This window comes from Anguilla rostrata, unplaced genomic scaffold (assembly GCF_018555375.3).
Source record: "Anguilla rostrata isolate EN2019 unplaced genomic scaffold, ASM1855537v3 scaf0091, whole genome shotgun sequence".
Taxonomy (NCBI): Eukaryota; Metazoa; Chordata; class Actinopteri; order Anguilliformes; family Anguillidae; genus Anguilla; species Anguilla rostrata.
In genome coordinates, this window is record NW_026985663.1 from 1 (window position 1) to 15,270 (window position 15,270).

A 15,270-nucleotide genomic window follows, 5' to 3' on the forward strand; every position below is an offset into this window, starting at 1 on the left:
TGAAATATATCGCTTCAGGTTCCAGACTGATAGCCAAACATGGAAAATATACTGGTCTGCCTGGAGTCTCATTGACAGTTACAGGTAATTCTAAACTTGCTTTATATACTATGAACTGGCAGTACTCCTAATCATTTTCTAATAGAAACAGAATGGTCTATTTATATGTTTATTCTTGTGTGCAGGTCTTCAGGTGAAAGTAACAGAGAATGAGGCACAGAGTGTAAAACTGACCTGTAGCAGCACCTGCACTTTGAGTGGCAGCCCAACCTTGACCTGGTACAAGAATGGAACAGTTGTGCCCTATGAAAAAAAATACTCCCTTAATTTAGCCAGCACTGATGATACAGATCTCTACTCCTGTGCTACAGGAGGAGTCACTTCCCCTGCAGTCAATGTGAAATGTGAGTGCCTGCCCATCTTCTGTTTTACTGGAATAATGCATGCAGGGCCGGCCCGAGGCATAAGCGAACTAAGCGGCTGCTTAGGGCCCCGTGGCCACCAGGGGCCCCCATGCGTATTCATCCCCTATCGCAAAACCAGCGTTAGTAATTTAAAATGGAATGACAACCGAATATTTCATAACGTAATGTAAGACGGATTTTACAAAGCAGCCAGGCCCTCCCACCAGCCCGGGTCGACAGGACTGCTCTGAGGGCCCCCGAAACCCTCGGGCCGGTACTGAATGCATGTCTGGGTTTATGGTCAATCCTACTCCTGCAGAATAAAATATTCTCTGTTTAAGAACAGGAAACAGGAAAGGATTTGTTTTAATTCACAACAGAGAAACAGCACACCATGGTGAGGCACAATATATGGTTGATCTTGAGCGATGATGAGCGGGGAGATCATAGGTCAAAGAATATTATTTTAAAATTGTAAATTTATTGTGAAAATCATGATCACATTGCTAATGCTTTGTCACTGTTGTTATGATGATGTCTTTATGAATGTATAATATCAATGTATCACCTCTATTGAATGTATATTATACCAATAAGTACAGTTTACCTGGTTTTGAGGGAGGAGCATAAGAGGGTGAGAAGTTGATTGAATAACTGAATGTTTTCTTTCTGCATTTTGTTCCTTCACCCAGGTGTGAAGGTGGAAATAAATTCAGACACAGTGTCAGGGGGAGATTCAGTGGAACTGACCTGTACAGCAACCTGCACTCACCTGACTGAGAGCAACAGCTTCATCTGGTACAAGAATGAGCAGCTTCTGACTGGCGACTACAGGTTCTCCCAGTCCGACAGAAACCTAACATTCACAGCCAGAAGTGAAGATACGGGCAGATACTCCTGTGCTGTAGAAGGCTATCAGCATCTTGTTTCCCCTGCCGTGACTCTCAGTGTGAGATGTGAGTGTTTGAGGTCTCATTTGTGTATTTTACATTCATTTATGCACAAGAACTAAGAGATTCTTCTGAGAGAACAAGCATTCCATTATCAGACAGATTGAGATTTTGGGGTCTCAGTTGACTTCAATCTTTGATTGAAATGAAAAGCTGGACCCTTTATCAGCCACCAAATAATTTTTAAAAGAGGATCTGAAATAATTGGCATGTTTTCACCACGTTAAACCAGCCAATCCAGACAAAATTCAGTTGACGACCAACCATATGAAATGTAACAAATATGTATTTGAGTAAAAAGTACATGATTTCTTTATAGATGTAGTGGAGTAGAAAGTTAAAGTTGCTAATATTGTTCATAGTCAGAAAAAGTACAAAGTTTCCAATATCCTACATAAGTACAGTAACAAAGTACATGTACTTAGTTACTTACCACCACTGTGCAAAATAACAAACCAAGCATATTGGCACAAGCAATGCATGGCCCTAATCCTCTTAGTGACCATCAACTTACTGCTCATGTTTCCTTGTGTTATTGATATTATTAGTGCACATTATGTCTGTTAAAAAAAACATTTATATCACCATGCTGGATATTCTAATGTAGAATATAAGTGTGTTGAGTTACATTCTGTTTGCTTTTTTAATCCACTCAGGTGTGAAGGTGGATATAAATTCTGACACAGTGTCAGGGGGAGAGACAGTGGGACTGACCTGTACAGCAACCTGCACTCACCTGACTGAGAGCAACAGCTTCATTTGGTACAAGAATGAGCAGCTTCTGACTGACTACTACAGGTTCTCCCAGTCCTATGGAAACCTTAAATTCACAGCCAGAAGTGAAGATACGGGCAGATACTCCTGTGCTGTAAGAGGCAATCAGCATCTTGTTTCCCGCGCCGTGACTCTCAGTGTGAGATGTGAGTGTTTGAGGTCACATTTGTGTGTTTTACATTCATTTATGCACAAGAACTAAGAGATTCTTCTGAGAGAACAAGCATTCCATTATCAGACAGATTGAGATTTTGGGGTCTCAGTTGACTTCAATCTTTAATTGAAATGAAAAACTGGACCATTTACAGTAATATGCATTCATACATTTATTGTGGGTTCTGTACAATGTGGAATTTTGTTAAATAACTCAATATATTGTGTTATTGTATTTCTTCTTCTCACTCAGGTCTAAAGGTTGAAATGAAATCTAGCACAGTGAGTGAGAGAGTGAGGGTGACACTAACCTGCAATATCACCTGCACTGACCTGACTGCCAACCAAACATTCATCTGGTACAAGAATGGGCAATTTCTACAAAACACCACCAGAAATATGAAAATCATAACTACATTCAGTTCAAAGCCAGCAGTGGAGATGCAGGCAGCTATCTCCTGTGCAGTAAGAGGTCATGAGAATCTCCCGTCCCCAGCAGTGACTCTCAGTGTGAGATGTGAGTATTTGAAGACAAAACTCATACATTTAACTTTACTGAGTCTCATTTGTACTCATTTTGAAAAAGCGGTGATGCCGTTGTACTTTAATGTACCTTTAAAAGACTTGAGAACTGGGCAGAAGAGTAACCCGCAGATAATGATTAGGAAATGGAAGTTATTATGTTTAGAAACGATAGCGGGTTTCATTCTAAAAAATTGAAAGAAAGATGACATCGCAATAATAGCAGTCAAACAAAATGACATATTGGAAACATGAGGAAAAGGAAACATTGGTAAGTGTGAGATCTATATAAAACTGCAGGACCTTTTCTCTTTCAGATCCTCCTAACAACACCTTAGTATCAGTGAGCTCCTCTGGTGAAATAGTGGAGGGCAGTTCAGTGACACTGACCTGCAGCAGTGATGCCAACCCACCAGTGCAGAACTACACCTGGTATAAGAAGAATGACACTGGAGTCTGGCAGGCAGGATCTGGACAGAGTTTGAACTTTTCTAACTTTAGATCCTGGAACAGAGGACAGTACTACTGTGAGGCACAGAACAGACTTGGAGCTCAGAATTCTTCTGCTATACTGGTCACAGTGCAAGGTAGGACCAGAACATATTTGATACGATATTTTACGTGATACTGATTATGATCCTGAGGCTACAAAGCAGAGCTGATCATGATACAGAGGCTACGATCTGAAATGGATCACAATAGATGATTGCGCAGTGTCACAAAAAGTGTCACCATGCACATGTTGCTTAAAATTCATATGTACAATACGTTCTAGTAAAGATAAGCACAGATGGGTGTATTAATGCATTTATAAACTTTCAGGAGGTCAGTCACTGATCATGGCTGCAGCTGTGGGAGTGGCTGAAATGTTGGCTCTTGTGTTTCTGTGTGTGTGCCTGAGGTACGTGGTTGTAAATTAGTCGGTTTGTAGTCACTCCAGTGTGAATTGCTGCATGTCTGATTTAGACTCATAGTTTAAAACAAGTGTACATTTTTGTGGAATGTTTTTGTCAAGCATTAGCTACGTTACATCATGCTGATGCCATATCCCCCCTCTAATGTCTGATTAGTGCTTAGACCACTGCATTATTAGACATTTTGTTTTATTGAGATGTCAATTTTATAAACTCTGACTGATGCGTTTTAGTGTCCCAATTAGTTTATCAAACCTGTATGATGGGGTAACAGAATCCCCTTAAAGCTTGTTCTTAATATGAATCATGTGGACAGTTACAGACCATAACAAAGTCTTGTCAAGCGCATCAATTTGCCCATGAGCTCCAGTGTTGGTTTGAATAAAGCAGAACTACATTTACTGGGCAGGAAGAAACCTCTTATAACTCAGGCTCATTTCCTGTAACCAAATGACATCTGAATAATAAAAAATATACACATACATGGGCACTATTGCCTCAGCAATACACATCATTCAAACAAAAGCAAAATGCTGTTTATACAAGAGGGGGCTGTTTAAAGATTTGTCTGAAGGTAGATTTACTTTTTATTTTTCTTTCTTCTCTGAATAATCAGGAGGAGAAAATCAACAAATGAGACAGAAGGGGACAGGCAGGTGAGATAATGAAATCAGTCTACATATGTGCATACATGTATTTATCTACGAATGTAACATAATTTTGATAATGCATAATGCATTCTTTAAGCAAAAACGGAAATGTGGTTAACACTGTCTATAATGCCTGTCTATAATGCATTATATACTTATAATACATTAAAATCTGCTCATAATACAGTATAATTAGAGTTATGAAGATTGATTAATACTCACAATGCTTTATAACAGTAATCGTGAGACATTATTTATTTATTTATATAGCAAATGGGTATTGCTAATGGGGATCCTAAATAAATAAATAAACCTTTCTTACAAATAAGTAGAAAGCATAGCAGTGTGTGCCATGTGACCTTGAAGGTTTATTAGATTATGCACAGCTTTGCAGAATGAGGTTATGATCTTCTATGTGTGTTGACATGCTTAATGGAAATATTTCAGTAGTTAATTATGTGTATTCCCCTGTTAAGGACAGTTTCATTTTCTCAAAAGGGGTTGCAGTATGTGACAGTAACGTTACACAGTACAATACTGCTTATGCGCATGTAATAATCTGTGCATTACATAGAGAGCCAGGGAGAGTGACTTTTACTGTATGTGTTGTATTCACCTGTTTCCAATGAATAAATACACACAGATTATTGTTGTGATGGTGGTTTATTGCTATTGGTTATTGCAAATATATGCTTTGGAATGAAAGAAGTACTTCAGAATGCAATCTTTCCAAAAGTTTATGTAAACCCATTGTAAAACAGGTCATGATAGAGACACGAAATTGTATTAAGTGTATTAAGTTTGTCTGTATGTTTTTAAGTATGTCTGGTTCAGTCGATATTGAACTGCTGAAGGCATGTATTTGAAAATGAAACATTGATTCATTAGCTGATTTTTTTATATCAGGTTAAATGCATGTTTTGGAGTTAATGGGGGCGAGTAGCTCACTCCAGCTCTGAGGAGCTCACTGAAATGAACAGGACCTTTCTGTGGAACTTTCCCATCCTTCTCCTGCCTCTTTTCTTTACCCTGCAGGGGAATAAAAGTCCCATTGATGGCAACTTCTCAGAGATGGCAATGAGTCACACTGGAACACAGGGTACGGACAGAGACGACGGTGAAGTTCCCCTCTACTCCTCTGTTCAGCCCACTAACACCCGCAACCAGAGCGTCTCACTGGATAGACCAGAGTGTCTCACTGGATAGACCAGAGTGTCTCTCTGGATAGACCAGGGTGTCTCTCTGGATAGACCAGAGTGTCTCACTGGATAGACCAGAGTGTCTCTCTGGATAGACCAGAGTGTCTCACTGGATTGACCAGAGTGTCTCACTGGATTGACCAGAGTGTCTCTCTGGATAGACCAGAGTGTCTCACTGGGGAGAGCTGAGATTGTTGTGCTGTGATTTATGTTGGAAACAAAAACACAAAGAAGTATTTAGATTCTAACCATAGTAGATGTGTGACATTTACATCAGCGTGTACAATATTAGAAATGAATGGTAGCCAAAAAACGTGCATCCATAACACTTGGTCATGTAAGCATGTACAAAACAAACCCTGGAAACAAAAATACAAAAGAGCATTTCTGAGATTCCAGTACTTCTCAGTACATCTGTAACAGTTTATATATTTATGTGTTTGTAGGACCGGGTGTTGCCTTGATGCACACTATTTCTATATTTTGGTTGTTTGTTTGTTGCAGTCCCAAAGCCCAGTTCAAGTATTTTAAAATGTTGTAATCTCTCGTTGCTGCTTTGCTAAGAACTTCACTGCCTGGTCAAAAAGAACAACGTGGTAACACGAGGACTGGATGTTCCGCTGATTTAGATTCATCATTTGGTTTGTTCTGCTTGTCAACTTTCTTCTCTTTTCATCTCCTTGCTGTGTGACATCACAGTGATGTAATGTTTTCCAAAATTCCAGATAACTGTTCTGTGGCTAAAGCTTCTGCTTGTGCTTCATGTTGCAAGGTGTGTCTAAATGTGATAAAGGCTCAGGTAGGATTGACTTAAATGAGAATGAGAATGTCTGTGACTTTAATAGAGTCTAAATGCGCTGTTTTCACCATGCAGGTCACCAGCCCCATCCGTAAAGGAAGACTGTGTTCTCTACAGCACACTTCAAAAACTGGACATGTGAAAATAAACCAGGAAGATATCTTGCTTCATGAACTGTGGACCAATGCTGGTTATTCAGCATAAATTTGGACATTTCTTTTAATGTGCGAGCATTTCCTGTGTTTTATCTTGAACTATAAACAGCAAATTGTCTGCAAAGTAATCCTCAAGCGGTATGAACCAAACATTTCCCTCACTGGATGATATATTTAAAGGAGTACCATGGTGATTTTCACACTTTCTCGGTTTTATGTGCTGTTTGCACAAGAGGCATTGAAGAAACACAATGAGCAAAGTATTAAATATGTCCGTTCTGTATTCTTGGAGAAATATGCGTTTTTAAATTCATCGTCCTATTTTCAACCGGTTGAGAAAGTTGTCATTTTGCTACGTCATTAATACAGTAACCACTCCCATTTCCACGCCCCGTAAAAAAATCTGACAGGACACACCGTCCTGCTGTTCAGACAATGCAAATATTTGACTAACGTTAGGTTCACTTAAATTAGAGTGCCTTTAGATTATTTCTGGTTATATTCATTTAGCTAGCTAGCTAACGTTAGCTAGCTAGGAGGTTTGCTTTCATAAGGCAATGTTATTGATAACGTTAGCTTGCTAGTTTGCTTTTATGAGGATGTTATAGTTGTGCTTTTATCTTAACTTGGCTAGCTAGATATCAAAAATTATCATTAGATATAAGTCAACGTCCTTACCTTAGCTATCTACCGATACTTGATATACTAGCCCTACTAAGCTAGCTAGCTTGTGAAAATTCAGTCTCCCAAAGAGAGCGCATATCATGGGGGTAGCTATGGTAACGGGGCACGGTCTGTCAATCATAGCTAACTGACAGTTCTCATTACCACGCCCAGACGGTTCGGGTGAATTTTTATCGTGGGAAATTTAGGCTTAGAAAAATACGTTTTAAAGTACATTGAAATGACTGAAGAATAAAAAAATTATGCACATTTGTTTTGTTGTTGCCTGAAGACAACTGGGAAGTGTCACGTTCAACCACCATGGTACTCCTTTAAGAGTATTTATTAAAACCAGTGAACATAAACTCTCCTCATGAACTCAGGTCACATGACTGTGCCTTTGTCACATGACCAGGATGACTGTGGCTATTGGGTCTGCAAAGATGTACTCTAACATTTACATGCATATCAGCTCATGTCTTCATATTGTACACAAAGTATTATCAAGATGTTGGTGACTGAAAGCCATTATCATTGCTGAATGTATTCGTTGTCCAAATATACTGGAGAATTGGGCTTTATATGTAATTCAAAAATTATTATTTTTTTATTAATACTTGTATAACATTTACTATTACAGACATTCTTGTGCACATTTTGTGATTATATTGTGCTTATTACTGAGCTGATACCATCTAGAGTATAAATTCACATAACGTGAATTTGTTTTTCACATTCTTAGTGTTTATTTTTTGTATTGCTAAACGTTAGAATTCAGAGCATACCTTGAATTTTTTTAAACAATCATTCAATGAAACAAACAAAATAAACCTATGCTTGAAGAATTTTTTAAGTAAACCGTGTACTGTAGGTGTTACCCCCTGGGTTCTGCTGATGGAATAGAACATGTGCAGGAAAACACTAAACAGGTACTTTAAAAAAAACATCCCACAGGTGTGATGGGGGGGGGGGGGGTGAACCAGACACGACTGAACAGGAATCTGAAAGCTATCCACACAGGGTGGAGTAACCACAAGGTTTCGAAAGACTAGAGGAAGGAGACAAGTAAACAAACAGAAAATTAAATACTCCTAAGGGAGAATATCCCGGGTATATCGGACTAAGTAGTCCACCCATTAAAGGGTGATAAGAACTAAAGGACAAGGAGTATTCTAACTAGACAGAACAGAATAATATACTCCTCTGGGCGGTAAATCCTGCCGTTAAATACTGACAAAAAACTACCCAGCGAAAAGGGCAAAACCGAACAGAAAAAAGGAGTATAATAAAGATGTCTCATAAAAAGAAGTGAGAGTGTAAAGAAGGTGAAAACTAAAGAAAACATCCCTCGAAATGAGGATTGATAGAAAAACACCCAAATTGCAACACCAAGTAAGAGATTATTGTGAAATTATAATAAATAATCCCTTAAGTCTCAGCCTTCAGTACAACACAGATCTCTTCCAAAATAGGAAGAAAGACTGTTACAAACACACTCACAGAATACCGGCTTACGTGTAACCAAAGTTGACACAAAAGCACTGACTGCAGGCCAGCAAAAGCTGAAATAGGAACTACAGCAGGTGAACCCAATTAGCTCTATTAGGGAAAAGAAGTGACAAGGCTGCCCTCCAGTGGCCAAGGATAGCCACTACCACCCTCTAAGGAGCGGCCCCAGACGGTCCCTCAGAACCACGCCTGCGAAAATCCCGAATAAGCTGAGGGTCCAAAATGTCCCTAGATGGGACCCAACCGCGCTCCTCAGGGCCATAGCCCTCCCAGTCAATGAGAAACTGAACCCCTCTGCCCACTCGTCTCTCAGCCAGAATGAGACGCCCTGTAAACACAGGGTCCCCATCAATGAGCCGAGGCGGGGGCGGCGGGTGGTCCGCCGGAGCCAACGCGCTCACGAGAACCGGCTTCAGACGGGAGACATGAAACGCTGGGCGAATCCTCGTGGAGCGAGGGAGCTGCAGGCGACCAGTGACAGGGTCGATCTTACGGATGATCTCTTGAAGGGCCCCACGCAGCGAGGAGCGAGCTCACGAGACTCTACCCTTAGAGGGAGATCCCGAGTGGAGAGCCACGCCCATTGACACACCCGATAGGGAGGCGCAGGACGGCGACGCCCGTCAGCAAGTCTTTTCTGACTAGCAGAGGAGCGTAGGAGCGACGCGCGGACTTTTCTCCAAGTGGCCCGACACCGCCGGACAAGGAACCCGGCGGACGGCACCCCGATGTCCCTCTCCAGTTCCGGGAACAGAGGGGGCTGATACCCAAACTGAGAGACCTGTGGATGTGTTCCTGCCTCTCGCCCAATGCATGCTTGGATAGGCTCCAGCACCAGCTCCAGCTCAGGATAAGCGGGTGTAGATAATGGATGGATTGATGGATGTATTGGAATAGGCAAAGCCTCAGATCTTAGCATCACTTTGTGTTGTAATCTGGAATCATTTTTTGTAAACATGATAGTTATGTTTATTTTATAAGCGTAATATGCAAAAATGAACATAATTATTGACATCTGAATTTCAATAATACAGTGGGGGCAAAGAAATGAGAATTACCCAGTCTTTTTGAAAAGGCACTACTGGTCCAGCCCAGACACAAAGCAAACGACTCTGTATATTTCATTCAAATAAATCTATCATCCGATAAAATCTAAAACGAGTATCACCTTCAGGAAGTGAGTCAGATCTGTAACACATTCTACTTTTATATTTAGTGTGAAGCATTGTATTTGCGATCATATTCAGCCACACTGCTCTGTCTGCATGGCTGTTTAATACTAATGGCTCATTAGCAAAGCACTGAGGCCAGATCAGAACTCTCTCCTGGTAAGTGTGTTATCATAGTATTTCATTTAGTCAAAACTACGTCACAATATTTTGAGGTGCAAGAAGATTAAACTGGAATCAAATATAAAATAAAATGCATTTTTGGACTAGAAATGATTGCAGCCCCTTCTATACAAATATCATTCATCAAGTAAAAGGCTGTTTGAGTCTCTGCTTTCTGGAATATTTGTGAGCTCTTCATAAAGCCCAAATCATTTTTAGGCATTAGAAGCACATTAACTCACTGTGTGTGCGTGTGTAGTAATTGTTATTCTGGTATTTCTGCTAATTAATAGAATACTCTGACAGTCTTTGTTTCTGCTGTTCATTTTCACAGTGTAAATAATAATCAAGACCTGTATATGTGTATTTGTATTAATATTTTCAATCTGATGCAGCCATGCTCTTCAATACCTTGTTGGTAATCGTCCTCTCTGTGTCAGGTAAATGATTAGTGTGTTTTTTTTCCAAATGTAGTTCAGATGTTTCAGACTGCATATATAGTATTTATCAGCATGTGTTCCTATTTATTAGTCTCCCTTCTTTAACTCAATCAGAAGCAACAAAAGTGAATACATTTAAATTGCTTTAAGGAATGTATATAATTAATATAAAATAATGTTCTACAGTACATTAGTTTAGAGTAGTGCAACATCGCTCATCTGAAAAGAGAAGGGAAAAAGAGAGAACTTATAAGATGAAGTTCCTCTTCACACTCAGCATTGAAACTGAGACAGAGGCATGATATAAATATCTGTGGCTGTACTAAATGATCGGAGCTGTTTATTGTGCATGTTGCATTCTTGGAATGACGACACAAGTATTCCTGTGCGTGTGTGCGTGCGAGCATTTGTGTGTGTGTGTGTGTGTGTGTGTGTGTGCTTGCATTTGCGTACGTGTGCGCATGTGTGTGTATGTATGTTTATGTATACATGTGTTTGTGTGTATGTGTGCTCGTGTGTGTGTACGTGTGTGCTCGTGTGTGTGTGTGTGTGTGTGAATGTGCTTTTATGTGTGTTTGCATGTGTGTGTGTGTGTATTTTTCAGGTGTGCTGAGCCAGAGGGGATGGGGAGTGACTTACACCCCTGAGAGAATCTGTGCCTTAAAGGGGTCTTCAGTAGACATGCGCTGCACTTACTCATATCCCCCATGTCACACAGTGCAGAAAACATTCTGGTTTAATCACTGGAACAAGCCACAGGAGCCTGAGGACCTGTCCCAGGACCCAGAGTACTCTGACCGTGTGGAGTACCTGGGGAATAAGTACAGTGACTGCACTTTTAGAATAAACCAACTGAGAGAAACTGATTAAAAAACATACCGATTCAGGTTCCTGACTGACCTTGATAAGCATGCCGGAGAACCTGGTGTCGCTTTGGAAGTCACTGGTAATTATATTATGCAATAAACTCAGAGGAATCTCTATCCACAAGTATGACTGGATGCTTTAATACAGGTTTAATTTGCTATTCGCAGGTCTACAGGTGATGGTGAATCCTGACTCAGTCACAGAGGGACAGAGTGTGAGACTGACCTGTAGCACCACCTGCACTCTGACTGGCAGCCCAGCCTTCATCTGGTACAGGGACGGATCTCCTCTGTCCTTCACTGGTCAGAATCACCAGTTCACAGCCAGCAGTGAAGATGCAGGCAGATACTCCTGTGCTGTGAAAGGCTATGAGCTTCATTCCCCTGCAGTGGCTCTTAATGTGAGATGTGAGTACCCGAGGCCAAACTTCTTCAAATCTCACAGTTTTGAAAGTTTTCAACTATAATTTTCAGCTAAATTGTACAGATTATACTATGCTGACTGCAAACATTCTGTCATTATAGCATCGGATTAATCTTCAATATCTGGAAAAGTTCCATGATGCAATGATTTGAAAACATGACGTATGCCTGAGTCAGGTTTAAATTTCACACGAAACTACAAATCATTGTTCCCTGCTTCAGATCGTCCCAAGAGCTTCTACCCTCCACTGATCAAAATCCGCTCCCCCAGTGTGAGGAGGGTGTTCAGTACGCCAGCATCCAGTTCCGCCCCTGCAGTGCTGCCTCCAGGTGAGAATATCCCACCTTTATACTACCTGTGCTGACTGTTGCTGTGTCAGGTCTATTATCTCTCTCCAGCAGCTTTTATCATAAGCCGCGTTTCCACCAAAATTACCCGGAACTTTCAGTCCCAGGAACTACTTTACCAGGAACGAAAAGGTTCCTTCAGCCAATGGTTGTCTGCGTTTCCACCGGGGTCTAAAGTACCGCGAAGATTAGGCAAATTAGCCCACTGGCGTTGTCGTCGGTCCATCTGTCATATGATTTCTTCTGTAACCCCATACTACCACCGAAGTAGCCTACATTATTCTCTAATAACCGGGACAGCCCGGAGGGGTTTATTCCACTTATATACAACGGGTTACCAACAACGACTATATATGGTTACTTTTGTATTTATTGATTTTCATATATCCTCTCAAACACATTCATTAACAGCAGAAAACATGCACACGTTGTAAACAATTTGCTGTTTTATTACTTTCTCGTCGTCAATTCCATATAGGCTAATCGCAAAATGACAAGAATAGAACGAAAACTCGGACTTGCGTGAAAATGTAAATTAGTAGTGGTACAGCCACCGTTTGCTTTCCTTCGAAGTTACTGCTAGCCGAGCAGCGAAGTGTGCCCTCCAGATGCGAACCATGCACCATACATGAGTCCATAGTCTTCCTGGTCTTTTCGTGGAATTGAAAAATGGCAGTAAAATTGAGTAAAATTACGGCAGTCTGAAAAAGCTAAAGGGAAGATTACTAGAATTAACCTGTTATTTTACCCGGATAAAAAGTGCGGAAGGTGATTTCCAGTTTGCTCGTACTGTATCACCAATGTTAATTATGCAGAACTACCGCATACCTCACATAACTGTATCAAACGTTTTGAGTCAATTACAACGGGCTAACAAAGAAAATCCGGAAGAAAATATTCAGCAACCGAATTAATCCGTTTGAATGTTTTGGTAGCCTACGTAATATGCTGTCCCAGCACGAATGCTTAGCATTTTATAAAACGAATACTAAAGCAAGAAAAGAACAGAAGAGCACACGTTATAATTCCAAGACGTTGACAGGTTATAACCAAAAGTAGGCTACTGCGCCGCATAACATACAAGTTTGATTTGAAGTTATTATGAAAATAAATTGGTTTGCCGCTGCATATTTTCAAACATGGCGGGTAATGGCGGAAAATAAATACAACACAAATGCTACGAGTACTCGACCAATCAGAAATGTTCAGCGCTGCAAGCTCCACCCAAAAGGTCCCTGTACTTTCGGAAAGTACTACCCCCCGAGCAGGAACGTTTTGGGGGGTAAAACAAAGCCCCCAGATCTAAATTTAGACCCTAGTTCCTGCGGTGGAAACGCACTGAGTTCCTCAAAAGGTTCCTAGTTCCAGGGTATAGTTCCTGCGGTGGAAACGCGGCTATAGACTGCTCTCACTGACTGGAGCCAGACGAGACCTCTATAGAGTCAGCAGGAGAATGACCCTCACTGGATAGACCAGAGAGTCTCACTGGATAGACCAGAGCATCTCACTGGATAGACCAGAGCGTCTCACTGGATTGACCAGAGCGTCTCACTGGATTGACCAGAGCGTCTTACTGGATAGACCAGAGCGTCTTACTGGATGGACCAGAGCGTCTTACTGGATGGACCAGAGCATATCACTGGATAGACCAGAGCGTCTCACTGGATAGACCAGAGCGTCTCACTGGATAGACCAGAGCGTCTCACTGGATAGACCAGAGCGTCTCACTGGATAGACCAGAGCGTCTCACTGGATAGACCAGAGCGTCTCACTGGATAGACCAGAGTGTCTCACTGGGGAGAGCTGAGATGGTTGTGCTGTGATTTATGTTGGAAACAAAATCAAAAAGAAGTATTTAGATTCTAACCGTAGTAGATGTGTTACATTTACATCAGCGTGTACAATATTAGAAATTAATGATAGCAATAAAACGTACATCCATAACACTTGGTCATGTAAGCCTGTACAAAACAAACCCTGGAAACAAAATACAAATGAGCATTTCAGAGAAAAATGCAAATGAGCATTTCTGAGATTCCAGTACTTCTCAGTACATCTGTAACAGTTCATATATTTATGTGTTCGTAGGACCGGGTGTTGCCTTGATGCACACTATTTCTAAATGTTGGTTATTTGTTTGTTGCAGTCCCATAGCCCAGTTCAAGTATTTTAAAATGTTGTTGTAATGTTTTCCAAAATTCCAGATAACTGTTCTATGGCTAAAGCTTCTGCTTGTGCTTCATGTTACAAGGTGTGTCTAAATGTGATAAAGGCTCAGGCAGGATTGGCTTAAATGAGAATGAGTATGTCTGTGACTTTAATAGAGTCTAAATGCGCTGTTTTCTCCATGCAGGTCACCAGCCCCATCCGTAAAGGAAGACTGTGTTCTCTACAGCACACTTCGAAAACTGGACATGTGAAAATAAACCAGGAAGATATCTTGCTTCATAAACTGTGGACCAATGCTGGTTATTCAGTGTAAATTTGAACATTTCTTTTGAATGTGTGAGCATTTTCTGAGTTTTTTCTTGAACAACAGATTGTCTGCAAAGTAAGGCGGTATGAACCAAAAATTTCCTTCACTGGATGATACATTTAAGAGTATTTATTAAAACCAGTGAACATAAACTCTCCTCATGAACTCAGGTCACATGCTGTGCCTTTGTCACATGACCAGGATGACTGTGGTTATTGGAGTCTGCAAAGATGTACTCAGAATGGATCATTCCTTTGGCATTCTATCAACATTTACATGCATAACAGCTCATGTCTTCATATTGTACACAAAGTATTATCATGATGTTGGTGCCTGAAAGCCATTATCATTGCTGAATGTATTCGTTGGCCAAATGTACTGGAGAAATGGGCTTTATATGTAATTCAAAGATTATTATTATTATTTTTATTAATACTTGTATAACATTTACTATTACAGACATTCTTGTGCACATTTTGTGATTATATTATGCTTATTACTGAACTGATCCCGTGTAGAGTGTAAACTCACATAATTTAAATTTGTTCTTCACATTCATAGTGTTCATTTTTTTTTTTTCGGTTTTTGTATGACGAAACGTTAGAGCGTACCATTCATTTTTTAACCAATCATTCAATGAAACAAACAAAAAAACATATGCTTGAAGAATTTTGTGAGTAGACCATGTACTGTA

At 40.5% G+C, this 15,270-nt stretch overlaps 1 protein-coding gene across 1 annotated transcript; it reads left to right on the forward strand.

Annotated features, from left to right (window-relative positions):
• Positions 1-185: 185 nt before the first annotated feature.
• On the forward strand, positions 186-15,134 carry LOC135246250 (B-cell receptor CD22-like; the record flags this gene model as incomplete). The annotated part of the gene is made up of 9 exons (XM_064319752.1): positions 186-404; positions 1,097-1,360; positions 2,011-2,274; positions 2,535-2,798; positions 3,121-3,390; positions 3,626-3,704; positions 4,334-4,373; positions 5,403-5,466; positions 14,454-15,134. Coding segments are annotated over 9 exons (1,484 nt in total), but the record flags the coding sequence as incomplete, so codon positions are not given.
• Positions 15,135-15,270: the final 136 nt, after the last annotated feature.